General features: G+C 50.0%; 2 protein-coding genes across 3 annotated transcripts in view; both read left to right on the forward strand.

The window, feature by feature from the left end:
• LOC129017511 (misshapen-like kinase 1) overlaps positions 1 to 15,815 on the forward strand; it is a 51,453-nt gene extending 35,638 nt beyond the window's left edge. The window contains 15 exon segments of the mRNA XM_063657028.1: positions 1,057 to 1,145; positions 1,476 to 1,636; positions 1,777 to 2,204; positions 5,735 to 5,812; positions 6,105 to 6,275; positions 11,746 to 11,833; positions 11,836 to 11,924; positions 12,249 to 12,509; positions 12,942 to 13,027; positions 13,441 to 13,553; positions 13,785 to 13,873; positions 14,227 to 14,390; positions 15,075 to 15,163; positions 15,452 to 15,536; positions 15,710 to 15,815. Coding sequence (XP_063513098.1) covers positions 1,057 to 1,145; positions 1,476 to 1,636; positions 1,777 to 2,204; positions 5,735 to 5,812; positions 6,105 to 6,275; positions 11,746 to 11,833; positions 11,836 to 11,924; positions 12,249 to 12,509; positions 12,942 to 13,027; positions 13,441 to 13,553; positions 13,785 to 13,873; positions 14,227 to 14,390; positions 15,075 to 15,163; positions 15,452 to 15,536; positions 15,710 to 15,815 — 2,097 coding nt within the window.
• On the forward strand, positions 404 to 2,535 carry LOC129017728 (CMT1A duplicated region transcript 15 protein-like protein). 2 transcript variants are annotated; one of them, XM_054458405.2, is made up of 3 exons: positions 404 to 486; positions 739 to 1,636; positions 1,777 to 2,535. In XM_054458405.2, the coding sequence occupies exons 2-3, from the start codon at positions 1,372 to 1,374 to the stop codon at positions 2,355 to 2,357; spliced, it is 846 nt and encodes a 281-aa protein (XP_054314380.1). In that variant the 5' UTR covers positions 404 to 486; positions 739 to 1,371; the 3' UTR covers positions 2,358 to 2,535. The 2 variants fall into 2 exon arrangements, with proteins under 2 accessions (XP_054314380.1, XP_054314381.1); XM_054458406.2 differs by having other exon boundaries at positions 406 to 1,636.
• Positions 15,816 to 16,441: the final 626 nt, after the last annotated feature.

Genomic DNA, 16,441 nt, shown 5'->3' on the forward strand with positions numbered 1-16,441 from the left:
AATACTTAAGAGACTCATGTCCAAAGGATAACAGGAGCAGTTTTAGAACAAAACTAAAATGAAGGATCTAAAGTGCTGTACTGGGTTCTCTTGACTTACCCAGTGAGCAACGTTATGACCTTGGGCAGGCCCCTTTACATTGTGCAATGTGGAATTGAAATGTGATGGTGGATGGAATCTTGTCTTGAACCTAATTCTATGGGAAGCATTTAATATTTCATCATGACATATGTTTGTTGTAGGCATTTGGTGCTTACCTTTTATTACCTCATGCAAGTATTTTGCTAAGAGGGGTTTCATTTGTTTGTGGTGTTTGGTTTGTTTGCTTGCTTGTTTTTTAGAGAGACAGGGTCTCATTCTGTCACCTAGGCTGGAATTCAGTGTTGTGATCCTCACCCACTGCAGGCTTGAACTCCTGGGTTGAAGCGATCCTCCCACCTCAGCCTCCTGAATAGCTGGGACTGCAGGCACATGCCACCATGCCTGGTAAATTTTTTAATTTTTTTTTAGGAGATGGGGTCTCACTATATTGCCCAAGCTGGTCTCAAACTGTTGGCCTCGTGATCCTCCCACCTTGGGTTCCCAAACAGGTGGGATTACAGATGTGAGCCACTGTACCCAGGCAAAAGATAACTTTGGAACACCAACTGAAAATGTTACTTACAATGAATCCTATATCCTCATTCTCATTTACTTATTTGGATGGAGTTTCCTGAAATTTGTCTCACTATCATCTAGGATCCTTTTTCTTTCTCCAACTGGGAGATTGTGTCTGGTTTGGAAACTGCAAGCCCTGCTCAGGAAAAGGGAAAAGACCCAAGGTACACACCCAGTCCCCAGGTGATCATCAGGCCCAGGTGAAAACTCAGGGCTTAGGTGCACATCCGGCCTTAAGTGGACACCCAGGCCCCAGGTGATCACCAGTCCCCAGGTGGACACAAGGCCTTAGGTGAACAACAAGACCTGGTAGGCCATCAGGCCCCAGCTGGATACAGTCCCCAGGTGAACACAAGGCCCCCAGAGGGACATAGGCCCAAGGCAGACATCAGGCCCTAGGTGGACATCAGGCCTGAGGACATCCGGCCCCTGGTGAACATCAGGCACAGGTGTCCAAACAGGCCCTGGGTGGACATAACTGTGGACAGGTAAGGAGTTGACCTGGGGGGAGGGTGAGCAGTCAGCAGCCCAGTGGAGTCCTGAGTAGGTCTTAAGGAAGGAGGGGGCCGAGGGGACAGAACCTTAAAGAAGCGACCTCACTTCCTTGATGATGACACACACGAACAGAACTTAGAACTCTGGTAACCAGGCGCCCATATCCTAGAGTCAGTGCCGTAACCAGCTCACTTGGTGGGAGACGCTCAAGAGAGCAAGATGTTCTCATGTTGCTTCCCCACTTCGAGAGGTTGCTGCTTCAGGAATGGCAGGAGTGACAGCCTTTTCCGACGATGCCAAAGAAGGCTCATCTCTCACCCCAGATGCCTGTGGCCCTTTGTAAGAAGGTGCACCCAGGTACCACGGGGCAGCCCGGGGCAGGTCCTAGCAGGCCAGGCCACACCAGAGATCCCATCGGGGCTGCATCTGCACATTGTCCCTGTCCAGGAGGAGATTCGGGAGCCCATGGAGGCACAGACACATGGTGAGGTGGCTGCAGCCTGGAAGACTTTGCAGGGGTGGTGCTTTTGGGCTGGAATTCCTTTGAATTCAGTGAGGTTGTCTCTGTGTTTGGAAATTCCAGTGGAAAGTGACTGATGCTGGTGACCCTTTCTCCATTTTCAGCTCCTGGTCAATATGCAGAAATAGCAACACCTGCGGCACCAGCTGTAGAGCCAGAGCCAGCATGGGAAGAGCCCCCTCCAGAGAGAGTGCTGGAGCTGGAGGGAGCTCCAGCCAAGGACCAGATCAAGGAGGATCTGCCTGAAATCATGGCACCTACTGTAGCCACTGGCCTTAGCCCTGGAGCTGAAAGTGTGGGTGGAGAGAGAAGTGGAAGGGAAGGGGTGACTAGCACAGCTTCAGCCAGCAGCTCCCATGCTGCCCCTCATCCTGGGCATGGTGGCAAACATGGAGGTGGGGACCAGGGCATTCAAACTGGACGACTGTACGTTGCTGGAAAGGAGCTTCTCTCATTCATTAGAACCACAGCCCTGCTGCTGCAGTGCCTGTTTGTTGTGCTAATACTGCTGGGGTATATCCTTGAGCAGAAGGTGCTCAAAAGCATTAAAAGAAGGCTGGGAAGAAGAGTTCCAGTAGCTCCTCCTGCTCTCAGACGCAATCTCCTCTGCCAGGCATGGATGCGTGTCTGCAACTGGGCATCCAGGCTGTTTGCCCCTAATGTGCTGCCCCGAATGGGCTCTTAACAGGTGGGCAGGGGTTGGGGGGACCAGGAGGTGGCTCCAAAGGGTACAACAAGGAAAGCTTTTAAAGACAGCTGTTGTGCCCCAGGCTCCCCATGCCACCACCTGCCCTACCATTTATTAATAGTGTTAGAATTACAAGTTTATGAAATGAAATATAAATAAAGTTTGATTTCTGAAACTTCTCACCTTTTTGAACTCCCTAATATTAGATGGTGTTTTTGAGGCTATCCTGAAAATCTCTGATAGTTGTGTCTTTTGTTGTGGTTCTTTGTGTGATTGAATTACCATCGAGTCAACTGTTATTGGAAACTTTTCAGGTATGGCTTTTAGAAGACCTTGACCCACTCTTGCCTGTTTTGACTCTCTGGTTTATTGTGGAAAGAGGGAAGATGTAGGCTCATGCCTCCGGCAGATCAATCACCTTTGGCCATCAAGGATTTGGCATCAGAGTTTCCAAGAATTATGTGTGCAAGTTGACACGCTGGTACTTTAGCTAATCTGGGTGTCAAAACAGAATGCCATAGACTAGGTAGCATAGAAAATTGATTTCTCACAGTTCTGTAGATGGTAAAATCCAAGGTCAAATGGTCAGCAGATTCCGTGTCTGCAGAGGGCTGGTTTCCTGGTTCATAGACAGCCATTTTTTTACTGTGTCTTTACATGACAGAAGGGATGAGGGAGCTCTCTGCGGTCCCCTTGATAGGGGCACCAATTCCATTCATGAGGTCCCTGCCTTCATGAACTTTATCACCTTCCAAGGCCCCACCCCCAAATACTATCACATAGAATTCAACACATGAATTTGAGGAGGACAATAACATTTGCTTTACAGAATCAGGTCACCCCGAGCCATATGCACTCACAGGAAATCTATAATCTTCTATTAAGTATTTGCTGGTCCCCTCTGGGGATTGTCTAAACAAAATTATCTAAACAAAAATTTAGACAATTTTTGTTTTCTTTAAGAAAAATGATCTTTCATGTGATCCATGGTTTATTCATAGAAAAGCACTGTGAGTTCACACATTTGCTAAAAAGAAGGGCAATTGTGATACAAAAATGAGAGTGACCTGTCTCTCTCACTTCTCTCTCTCTTTAACCAACCCAATGGGCTAAGACATTGTAGGGGCTGGGCAGTAGGACTTGAGTAGCCATGAACGGCAAATACAACTTCTTGGTCAGTTTGGAGTAGAAAAGGTGACAGTTTGTCAACAAAAGAAAAAGTAAAGCAGATGGGGAAGTTCTTATTTCGCATTCTAGCTATACCACCCCTTCTTTATCAAACTCCACCCCCAACTCAGGATCTAACACATAAAAGAGTAAACACGAAGGCACTGGCAACCAACTGACTCTTCTGAATGTCCTTGCTGTCTCCTCCAACAATTCCAGGCTGAGCATAGGGGTCGGGAAGGTAGCAGGAACATGACGATACACTGTGGAGGGCAGCCAGGGCTAAGACAGGGCTGCTCACTAGGGCTAGAAATTAGGAAGGGAGAGGCTAAGTGCAGACCAGCCCTAGCCTCCAAGTCAGCAAGCATTGGACTGTGACAAAAGCAGGCAGAGGAAGCTTGAGGTAGAAAGGCAGGGGAAGAAAGCAAGTATGGGGCAAGAAGGGAACTGTGCAGTGAAAGCAGCCAATCTGATGGCAGAGGGAGACTGGTGCTTAGAAGCTCATTTGGTGAGAGGGAATGAATAGAGGAGGCACAGAGATGGGGAACAAACATTTAACTAGTGAGAGAGATTGAAGATGAATGCGAAGAGAAACCTCGCAAAAAGGACATTCATGCAGATCCTCAAAGATGAACATGCAGTCATCCCTACATGTAGAAATATGCTCAGTTACACACATAAAAACACAGATGCATGGAGAGCAAGCATACACACAGACACATATTTCTACACATGCGCTCATGTGTGCCCAGATACACACACACTAAACATGCAAAACATGACAGCATTTACACATAGATATGCACCCTCACATGTACACAAATGTTACATCCTCACACAGAGACCCACAGTCCAGTGTGCACGTATCCGCACAGGTACACAGCCATAGAACTGACATACATACACATCAACATATAATGTGCACATACAGACAGGCATGCGCAGATATATCTATGCACATAGACACATGTACTCAGTCATACAGATACACACACTCTCTAACACAAAGGTGACCAGTGTCGATGAATATTGTGAGCTCCGTGGCTTCCCAGACCTTCATCTTTTCCCTGCAGTTGTTTCAAAGGTGCTCAGCAGACTCCTGGCGAGGCTGTGTGAGGCAGGGGCAGGAGCTTCAGAGTCCTCACAGCTTTGTGAGGCAAAAGTCTGAGTCCAGTCCTGGCCTCTGCCGCTCACCCACCACTGGGCTATTAATGTCCTGTCTGTAGGCGAGAGATTCTGCATAGACTAGTCTTGGGATTTTTTCAAACTGGCCATTTTTCTCCTTGGCACCCCCACTATCCCACTGGTAATGGCATACACTCTGCAAGGGAAACCTGAGAAATGGTTGTGAGTCTCCTCAGACAATAAGCATATCCTCCCACCCACAGCTACCTCAAGCGCCCATCAAATCAGAACCAGGATTGTAAGTACTTATGACTTTACAGTAATTGGCGACACATATACTATAGTTTTTACAGTACCATAAATGCATCTATTTCTCTGGTTAAGCAATCTCTGAGATGGAACAGTGTTCTGTGTTTGCCAAGGGAGACAGGGCCAATGCCCAGGACATGCAGGACATAGGGGCAGAAGGTGGCATATCGTGGGGGTTTCTGGTTGATTTGCAGGGCCTAATTCCTCCATTGACAGTGGGCTGTAGTGAGAAGCTTGCAAAGGTATACATTTCGACTAGAATTGGACTCTCCCCATCCTTAGCCCTGTGATCCTTTGGCCTTAGCCACAGGTGCTCAGAGTCCTCTCAGTGTGGACAAATGTTTCAGTGTTTTTGGCCTGACCTGATACTCCCTGGGGACCCAGGCTGCCTGGACGGTGAGCTGTCTGCTTTCTCAGCCAAAGGGCTCTCGAACCAGCAGCATCAGCTTTTTCTTGCCTTTGTAGATCTGTTTGTGGTTGCTGATGAACAGGGCAAATTGCAAGTAGCCATCCTAGGGCAGCAGGAGGGTCGCCCAAGCCTTGCTTAGAAACTCAATGAACTGTCCATACTGGCAATGGCTGATGTGTGTTAGATGTAGTGTGTTGATGTAAGCATTGCATCGGCAACTCGCTCAATGGAGCTCTGTCAGTGGAGATGAGCTTTCCAGAGCTGCGGTGGCCTGGGGTGCCAGCCAGGCCAGGTGCAGTCACCGTGCAGCCCTGCACACAGGATGTCTGAAAGCACCATGGCAATGTGCACTCTTCACCACCAGGGAGATGAGAACTGCCAGCTCATTCTTGCCCAGAGAGTGGCTGAGGGCACAAACCCAGAGCACATCATTGATGGCTGGGTGGGTATCCTGGTTATGAGCCAGGTTAAGATGGCTCATGGCCAATAAGGCCAGCTTGAAGGCACGGAGCACGTAGCCACGGAGCTCCATGTAGCAGGCAATGGTGAACAGCTGTGAATGGGTCATGCCACCGGCAGCAGCCTCAGTGGCAATCTGGCAGACTGCCTCAAAGCCAATGTGGTCTTTCTCACAGAGTGTAAGGGCTGACAGGGCACAGCTCTGTGGATGCTTCATAGCACACTGCAGGGCCAGTGTGCAAGCAGAGCTAGCCAGTTCCTCCCACTGCGGATAGTCAAGACTGAGGCACAGGATAGTGGTGTGGGATATGGCTGTGGCAGCTACAATACTAGCAGCCTCAGTAGGGGTGAAGAGTGTGTACCAGCTCTGCAAGATGCTCCCTGGGGCCCGCACACCTGTCAGGGAGAGCCTGAGCTCAGCCATGGCCATCTGGGTCCTGATTCAGGTCAGCTCAGATTACTGTGTGGGGTTTGAACTTGGCCTGCAGAGATGAGTTCTCCCTCCTCCTCGGCAACCTTGAGATGATCTGAGGCAAACCAGGGCAAGGGAAGCATCCCAGATGGCCAAACCTTGTTTGGGGTCTCTTCCTATCCCTTCCTTCCTCAGGTCAGAGGGTTGAAGGTTTCTGCAGGTGCTCTTAGCCCCTCACAAGGATGGAGCAGTAGAGCCTGGGGTTTGCTTGCCCCGAGGCCAGGGTTGCAGATCTGCCAGGGGTTCTAGCTGAAGTGGGGCCTCTCAGGGTAGAGTCTTGTGCTGGGGCTTTGGGCTTTAGAAAGGGTCCTGAGCCTCCAAGCTGTCTGGGGTTTCTCACAAGCATGGACAGGGATGGGGACAAAACCACCAGGCCCACTATCTCCCAAGGGCACACTTGAGTATTGGGCAGCTGAAAATTCATCCTCTTAGACATGTCTCTGATGAGAGGGTCAAAGTGCTGCTGACATCAGAATATGGTTGGTTTAAGCAGTGAGGACAGAACTTGGGCTGGCTGAACAGAGGCCATCTTCTCCCACCAGCAGCCCCATCCTTTCTTAGGCCATCAAGAATAGGAATATGAGAGCTCCAAGGATTCGTTGTCCTGTCCCAAGAGTAGGGTATAGAAACTCCTTTCCCGTGGGAGTAGAGGGAGGTCGGCGATACCCACTTCTGTAGCACAGGTCACCAACCATCGTACCATCTCTCCACATCTCCAGTTAAGGGATGATAAGGTCATCGCATCACCTGTAAGCCAGGTTCCAGGGACACGTTGAGCAGGGTGCTGTCAGTACTACTGTTAGTGGGAGTAGCAATCTTGAATGCATTTTGGGAAGAATGAATGTGCTTCTGCATTGCTTCCAGAATTGTTCAGAGCCTCAAAGTGTCTCCTTTGGCAGCAGTCAGCATGGTGGAGGCCAGTTCCCACCGCTGTGATTCCAAGTGTCCAAGCGTGAACCAGGGAGGATAATGGCTGGGGCACCAGAGACACCATACAATGAGTGAGGGACGTGTCGCCTGCACAACCTGAATTTTGTAAAACAGGTAACCTTATGACTTGTAAGCCTAATTTATAGGCAGGGTCTGGATCGTGAGACAGCAGAGCTGAGAACAAATACTTGGCAGAGATATGCATGGAAACACTCTCTCGGTGGATGACTTCTCCCAGATCCCTGAAAGGGCCCCCTTCCGGCAGCAAGATGCACTATTTTTGGAGTGTTTGCACTGGGTCATCATCCAATTGCAGCTCTTGGAGTTGACTGAGGAGCTGCTCCTCATTATGGCACACCTTGTCCTGTGCACCTGATGCAGCTTCCAGGGCCAATGACAAGTAGGACTCACTGCTGTTTGGGGAGCTTACAGCCACAGGTACATGTTGGTACACGGGGGGTCTGCTTTCATTCATATCTAGATAGCCGTCATGATTCAGGAGGCAGGCCTCAGTCAAAGTGAGAAACAGGCAGCCGATGGGATCCAGGGGGTGGCCCACCCAGCCTTCCAGGTTTGTGATGTTTGTGGTTCCTCTCTGCAGCGCTTCTTTCTTCTGATGCTTGTAGATTTTCAGGTGCCACCACTGCTGAACCTCAGAGTATTAATAATAGCCACAGTGAGTCTGAGGGCCTCTTTTGGATAACCATGGGAATGTGGGGCATCAACTCGGACACAGGCTGTGGCACCTGCTCAAACCACAGTGGCTGGCCTTGGGAATTAAAGAGTAGTCTTGGCCGGGTGTGGTGGCTCATGCCTGCAATCCCAGCATTTTGGGAGGCCGAGGTGGGCGGATCATGAGGTCAGGAGATCAAGACCATGCTGGCCAACGTGGAGAAACCCCGTCTCTACTGAAAATACAAAAAATTTAGCTGGGCGTGGTGACGGGCCCCTGTAGTTCTAGCTACTTGGGAGGCTGAGGCAAGAGAATGGCATGAACCCGGGAAGTGGAGCTTGCAGTGAGCTGAGATCGTTCCACTGCACTCCAGCCTGGGTGACAAAGTGAGACTCTGTCTCAAAAAAAAAAAAAAAAAAAGATTAGCTGGGCATGGCAGCATGTGCCTGTAATCCCAGCTATTGGGGAGGCTGAGGCAAGAGAATTGCTTGAACCCGGGAGGTGGAGATTGCAGTGAGCCCATATCGTGCCACTGCACTCCAGCCTGGCAACAGAGCTACTAGACTCTGTCTCAAAAAAAAAAAAAAAATTGTGCAGATCCCTGAAAATATGATTATATACATTTTCTTTTTTGTTTTGTTTTGGCTTGGTTTTTTGAGATGCAGTTTCGCTCTTGTGCCCAGCCTGGAGCAGTGGTGCGTTCTCGGCTCACTGCAACATCCGCCTCCCGGGTTCAAGCCATTCTCCCGCCTCAGCCTTTCAACCAAGTAGCTACTTTTTTTTTTTTTTTGAGATGGAGCTTCACTCTTGTCGCCCAGGCTGGAGTGCAATGGTAAGTTCTCGGCTCACTGCAACATCCGACTTCAGGCTTCAAGCGATTATCCCACCTCAGCCTCCCGAGTAGCTGGGATTACAGGCTCCCACCAGGAAGCTCGGCTAATTTTTTTGTATTTTTAGTAGAGACGAGGTTTCATGATGTTAGCAAGGCTGGTCTCAAACTCCTGACCTCAAGTGATCTGCCTGCCTCGGCCTCCCAAAGTGCTGGGATTGCAAGCATGAGCCACCATGCCCAGCCTGATTATATACATTTTCAATAAACATATATGAAAATGGGCTCTGGCATTTTAATAATTAGAAGACCAAAATCAATAAAAATGTAATAACATTACCCACTAACCAGAATATATAAAAGAAAGACTGACAAAATCAGGTGTTGGAAAGGACATCTAATTAGAATGCTCTTAAACTTGTGGTTGGGTTGTATATTAGTCAAAAAAATCTTTGGAATTACAAAAATTGATAAATTGTGTGTATTTGTGGTGTACCACATTATACATATATACACACACAGACACGCATTGTAGAATAGCTAAATCTGTATATATAGATATATAGCCACAGACATACATTGTAGAATGGCTAAATCAAGTTACCTAGCATATCAGTTAGCTTAGATACTTATCTTTTTTTTTAAAATTTTTTTATTTTTAGATGGAGTCTCCCTCTGTCACCCAGGCTAGAGTGCAATGGTGCAATCTCCGCTCACTGCAACCTCTGCCTCCCAGGTTCAAGCGATTCTCCTGCCTCAGCCTCCTGAGTGGCTGGGATTACAGGCGCCCGCCACCAGGCTCGGCTAATTTTTGTATTTTTAGTAGAGATGGGGTTTCACCATCTTAGCCAGGCTGGTCTCAAACTCCTGACCTTGTGATGCACCCACCTCGGCCTCCCAAAGTGCTGGGATTACAGGCATGAGCCACTGTGCCTGGCCAATCAATACTTATCTTTTTGTGTGTGTTTGGTGAGAACATTAAAATCTGCTGTCAGCAATTTCAAATATTACCACTTTTTTTTTTTTTTTTTTTTTTGAGACGGAGTCTCACTCTGCCTCCCAGGTTAGAGTGCAGTGGCACGATCTCGGCTCACTGCAAGCTCTGCCTCCCGGGTTCACGCCATTCTCCTGCCTCAGACTTCCAAGTAGCTGGGACTACAGGCACCCACCACCATGCCCGGCTAATTTTTTGTATTTTTAGTAGAGAAGGGGTTTCACTGTGTTAGCCAGGATGGTCTCGATCTCCTGACCTCGTGATCCACCCGCCTCGGCCTCCCAGAGTGCTGGGATTACAGGCATGAGCCACCACGCCCGGCCACCACATTGTTGTTAACTATAGTCAACATGTTTTACAATAGAGCTCTTGAGCTTTTTCCTCCTAGCTGACATTTTTAGTGACATGCACTGCATTTGAACATATGCAGTTACTATGACCAAGCTATTTTATTTGTAGGGCTGTACTTAACTAAAATATACATGTGTACCAAAAGAAATTAACAAGAATGTTCACAGTGGCTTTATTCCTAATAGCCCCAAACTGGAAACAAACCGATTTCCATCAACAGTAGAATTGATAGATGTGCCATATTCATGCAGAGCACCACCGAGCAGGGAAAAGAAATGAACTGCTTCATGAAACCGCATGAAGGAGTGTCACAAATGGAATGCTGGGCCAAAGAAGCCACACACGAAACCATTCCTACTGAATGGCCTTCCATGCATCCATTTATGAAACAAGCAACACTAATTGGGGCTGCTAGAAACCAGGTGACTCTTTGCTTTGACAAGACAGATGGGCAGTGGTTAGGGAGCAGACCTTCAGGAGAGGGATTTCCAGATTGTTATTTTTATTTCATTTTCTTGGACTGTGTGGTAGCTCCAAGCATGTGTTCTCTTTGTGATAAATTACTGAGCAGTAGAATAACAGGATTCCTGTGTATATTATACTCTATTAAATGTATTTGAATTCATTTTTGCCATTGGGACAAAAATTATTATATTGGTGGATTTTAAGTGTATATTTATTAAATATTGACAAATGTATGTCAGTGTAATACAAATCTCTATGAAGATCTACAATATTTGTCCACATATATTTTGTCTTATCCCCTTTCTTTTTTTCTTCTGGGATTCCAATTAATTATAATAGGTATATGTTGGAACTTTTGATATTGTTCTGAGGGTCTCTGAGACTTTTTTTTCTTTTTCTTTCTTTTTTTTTTTTTTTTTGAGATGGAGTCTTGCTCTGTCGCCCAGGCTGGAGTGCAGTGGCGCCACCTCGGCTCACTGCAAGCTCTGCCTCCTGGGTTCACGCCATTCTCCTGCCTCAGCCTCCCGAGTATCTGTGACTACAGGCACCTGCCACCTAGCCTGGCTAATTTTTTGTATTTTTTTAGTAGAGACAGGGCTTCATCATGTTAGCCAGGATGGTCTCAATCTCCTGACCTCATGATCTGCCTGCCTCGGCCTCCCAAAGTGCTGGAATTACAGGCATGAGCCACCACACCCGGCGAGACTATTTTTTTTCAAGTATCTTTTTTCTCTCTTCTTTAGATTCAATAATACTGATCTTTTTTCAAGTTCACTGCTCTTCTTCTGTTATCTTCATTCTGCTAAGTCTATTGATGAATTTTTTTATTTAGACATTGCATTTTTTTTAGTTCTAGAGTTTACAGTTCATCATTGTAGTTCTCCTCTACTGCAATTTCTGATTTTTATATTATTGCAAACCTAGATAGAGTCTGCCTTTAACCACATAGATTCTGCCATTAACATTACTTACTACACTTGCTTTATCAAATATCAATCCTCCTATCCATTCTTTTATCCATTATTAATCCTCCTTTTGGGGGGAATAAATTTCAGAGTAAATTGAAGACACCAATAAATATTTCCTTCTAAATACTTAAACATATATATCATTTACTGGACTTCAACGATCTCTTTTCATGTATGTGAGCTTTAAAATCTTTGTCTGCTAATTTCAGCTGGCCTGCTTGACATCCCTTCACATCACAGGTAGAAGAGAGAACAAGGATGAACAAGCAGCAGAACTCTCCCTTGGCCAAGAGCAAGCCAGGCAGCATGGGGCCTGAGCCCCCATCCCCCAGGCCTCCCCCAGGCTCCCAGGACCCCTTTCCCAGACTCCTCCTATGCAGAGGCCAGCGGAGCCCCAGGAGGGACCGCACAAGGTGAGTCTCTCCCCACTCCTGTCTTAATGCAGACACATTAGGAGCTTTGCTCAGAGCACAGGTACACACACACAGACACACACACACCCCTACACCTGCTCAGCCCTGAGCCAGGATTACAGAGCACAGGCTTTGTGGACAGAGACACTCACCTGCTTCTTGCTGCCTGTGTCTGTCCTGACTTAGCTGTCTTCAGGCTCAAGGAATCCCTGTCCTTCAATGGAGGAAGGGGCAACTAAAGTCCCTTCCTACCCCAGACCCTGATTCATAGGTGGGGACGTTCCATGGAGCAGGCAGCCCACCGTCCCTGGTCTGTCCCTGCAGAGGCTGGTGGCACACCGGGTCCCACTGAAGCCATATGGAGCACCTGTACCCCGATCCCAGTCCCTGCAGGACCAGCCCACCCGAAACCTGGTTGCCTTCCTAGCCTCCCATGACCCCGATCCTGCCATCCCCGCACCCACTGCCACGCCCAGTGCCTGAGGAGCTGTCAACGGCCAGAATGCAGACCCCACCTCTGAAGGACCTGGCCCCAGCCCGAACCCCGCAGCCTGGGTCCGCCCAGATAACGAGGCCCCACCCCAGGTAAGGACAGCCCTGCGGGCCCAGGGAAAAGCAGAGAACTAGTCATGAGGAGAAGGAGGGCAGTGAAGGGGCGGGCCACATGGAGGAAGAGTGTAGGGCGGGAAGCGAGAGAAAGCTAGGGTGCTGCCCTGCCAGGGTCAGCCATCCAGCTGAGGAGGCAACGCGGAGGGGTGGCATCTATCCCCGTGGGGAGCGTGGGAACGGAGAAATGCCCAGGTTGTTTCAGGGGTGCTAAGGGGCAGACTTTGCGAGTTAGAACCTCAGCTCCACCATCTCCCAGCTTCATAACCCTGGACGGATTCACTAACTCCCCTGAACCTCAGTTTTCTCATCCATCAAAGTGGGGGAGCTCACCTCTCAGAGGTGAGGCTTAAACGTCTGTGAGGTGCCCGTCGCAGCACCAGCTCACAGCACGTGGACTTCTCTCCACAGGTGCCTCAGAGGACCTCATCTATCGCCACTGCCCTTAACACCAGTGGGGCCAGAGGGTCCCGGCCAGCCCAGGCAGTCCATGCCAGGTAATGCCTGGGTAGGGCAATGCCTGGGTGAGGTCTGAGGGCAGCCTAGGGAGTAGCGGGGCACAGGGACTTTACCAGCCTACCCACCTAGGGGTGGGCAAGCCCCAGCCCCATCACCTCAGCCCCCCCTCCCCTCGGCACCCCTGTGCTCCCTTCACAGACCTCACAGCAACTCTGCCTGGCAAATCTATCTGCAAAGGCAGGCAGAGCGGGACACCCCAAAGCCTCCAGGGCCCCCTGCTCAGCCCCCTGGCCCGCCCAATGCCTCTGGGTAATAGAGTTGTCCCCCGACTCACTCCCCCCTCTCACTTCTGCCACCTGCTTCCCTGGCGATGGCTCCCTCTGCAGTGCAGCTCACACCCCAGAAAGGAGAGCACCCTGCCTCCCTGAGCCTGACTCTGTCCCCCCAACAGTAACCCCGACCTCAGGAGGAGCAACCCTGGCTGGGAACGCTCGGACAGCACCCTTCCAGCCTCTCACGGGCACCTCCCCCAGGCTGGCTCACTGGAGCGGAATCGCGAGGGAGGTATGTGAGCCAGGGCTGGGCAGCCTGCTCTGGGCCTGGAGGCTTATCAGGATGGACCCTGCCTTTGGTAGCTTTGGACTGGGACACCCACAGGGACAGGGAGGACCTGCGTGGGTATGGAACTTGGGGCTGAATTCTGGGGCTCAGGGCCAAGGGGTCAGCCCAGGTGTGGGCTTGAGGCCATCCCTTGTCCAGGCATCAATGACCTCCTTCTTCCACCCTGCTGTCCAGCCTCCTCCAAAGTGGACAGCTCCCCAGTGCTCTCCCCTGAGAATAAAGCCAAGCCCGATGACCACCGCCCACAGCCAGGCCGGCCCACAGTGAGTCGCCTGGTGGCAGCATGGCCTGCCTCGTCCTGGTTTGGGGCTTAGCCCCAGGGAGCTGGGTGTCAGGGGTGGGGTCTCCGCTGATCTACTGAGAAGGGCTGTGGGGATGGAGGGACTGGTGCTTCTCATGGTACTAACCTTTTCTAACCTCTCTCCTAACCTCTCTCCTGGCTCTTTCTTCCCCTGCGGCCCCTCCCAGAGCTATAAGCGAGCAATTGGTGAGGTTAGTGAGATGGGCCTGCTTGTGGGAGCCCCTCCTGTCACCCTGCTGGGGTGTCCCGGCACCCTTTGTCTACCTCCACCCAGGCCCACCTTCTCCCTGCCCCTCACGTGACTCCTCCCTGCAGGACTTCGTGTGGCTGAAAGAGCGGACCCTGGACAAGGCCCCTCGGCCTCCCAAGAAGGCCATGGACTACTCATCGTCCAGCGAGGAGGTGGAAAGCAGTGAGGAGGATGAGGAGGAAGGCGAAGGTAGGCCATCAGAGGGGAGCAGAGACACCCCTGGGGGCTGGTATGGCATCGGGAGTGGGGCCCTCGCACTCCAAGGCACAGGGAGGGAGGGGAAGTGGCAGTGGGGGAGAGGTGGGGCTTCGGGGCAAGTCTGAGGGAGAGTGGCTGAGGATCCTTCCAAAGCTGGAACAACACAGTTCTCTCTATAGATGGCAAAGGGAGACCCAGACTTTCTCAAGGTGGTCCCACCAGCCCCAGAGAAGGGGCCACAGCCAGGTCTTTGCCCACTGAGTCTGAGTTATGCTGCTTCCCATCCACATTGTCACAAAGGCAAGCATAGAATCCACACCCAGACTCAGGCCTGGAAACGCTGTGGTCGGTGAAGGGAAAGGCAGCAGTTTGAGTTCTTCAAAAATCAGGACTCTGACCCACCCCTTCTCTTCCCAAATCTCCTCTCCCAAGATCATGAGATCTCTCTTACCCATGGCTTGCTCAGTCCACTGCCAGCGGCTGGGCTGTGCAAACCAAGGGAGACCTGACCTCAATAGTGCTGAGATTTTACCTATTGTCTTCCTGCTAGTAGACAAATAAGCCACCAACTTGAAGTCCCAGGGGATAAGCCTATTTTCCTCACTCTACTACTTAGCTACAGTTGGAAAGTTCTGAAGTCAGAGGCAGCTGTTCTTCCTTGGCTAGAGCCAGAGTGTGGTCCTCTGACTGAGGTGATACTGCCCTCCTCCCAAAGCCATCCCCTTTGCTGGGGAGTGGAAGTTATAGCGACACAGATGCAGGCCCAGACCATTCTGAAGAAACCTCGTGTGGCCCAGCAATGCTGTAACTTGATGGTCCTGGCCCACAGCAAAAAAAAGGCACCAACAGATTCCTCCAGGGAAACTCTCAGTGCCTTCTAACAGGTGCCATTGGCCCCTTCTCCAGAGTGGGCACTCTGAATGGCCAAGAACAGCCTTCTCAGCTTTTTGCACCTCCAGCTGTTATAGGATGGCTCAGCCATAACCAAGTTCTTTAGGATTGCTTTGTCTTCCTCAAGGAGCAGCCACACTTCAAGTATTCAGCCATCTCAAGGGGTCTGATTCATGAGCCTCACAGCTTGTGAATTGACAGCACTCAGTGCCAAGACCCAGGGCTCTCCCTTCTTCCTCACCTCTTCAGAGCTCTCTCTCCCCTTTTCTCAGTCACTGGAGAGAAGGTTGGTGTCACGGCTGAGTCCTCCCCAGCTTCAGAATTATCAAAATCATAGAATGGAGCAATAAATGCCTTTTAACAAAATTGCCTCCCAATAAGCCTTTTTGAAAGCTTAAAAGGTTGTGTTAAGGTGAGACATTCCTCTTTAGACCTTTGCCCCACTCTCCCCACCCCCAGAGGAGTGGAGTTGAGCATGGACACCCAGCTGATGGTGGGACTTCGGCAGCCTACCAGTAGTACCCTGCATTGCGTGGCTGGCAAGGTCCAGGCAGTCCACCCCTAAACCAAAGGAGTCGCAGAGCCCTACTGCAGTGAGGAGCCTCTGTCAACTGATATGCACCAGGCACCAGCAAGAGAGGAGGGAACCAGAGGACTCAGAAGGGGACAGGCTAGGATGAGCTCTGAATTCTGATGATAAGTGGAAAATTTGAAATCTTGGGTACCAGGAAAGCCCATGTCTGAAGTGCTGGCAGGAACATGAGCTGCTGCAGTGTTTTTCTCTCTATTGATGCCTCCAAGTTACTATTCTCAGCATTTGGGATCTGCTTTTTGGAATACTCAGGTTTCAATTTTTGAAGTGAATTCAAATAATTGCCAAAATGCAGACACTAAAACAAGCCAGACAGTGCTGGTTGGGCCTGGGCTATTGTCCCTCCCAAGGGGACGAGGGCTTTCTGTTGACTGTCAGCCATACCAAGTCACCTCACCAAATTTTCATGAGTTTGTTTTTTGGCTCTGGGGCAAAGTGGTGCACTCCTTGAGGTCAGCGGTCATATCTCCCACTCATGGGCACCAAGTAGGAGCTCAAGGAGTTTAGGGTTTGGGATTTCAGTGGAATGGGAGTGTCAGAGGAAGACGTGGTGGCCTGATCGGAGTTCCTCCCACACCTGGCTGAGACTTTTTGATTTT

The sequence above is a fragment of the Pongo pygmaeus genome, chromosome 19 (assembly GCF_028885625.2).
Source record: "Pongo pygmaeus isolate AG05252 chromosome 19, NHGRI_mPonPyg2-v2.0_pri, whole genome shotgun sequence".
Taxonomy (NCBI): Eukaryota; Metazoa; Chordata; class Mammalia; order Primates; family Hominidae; genus Pongo; species Pongo pygmaeus.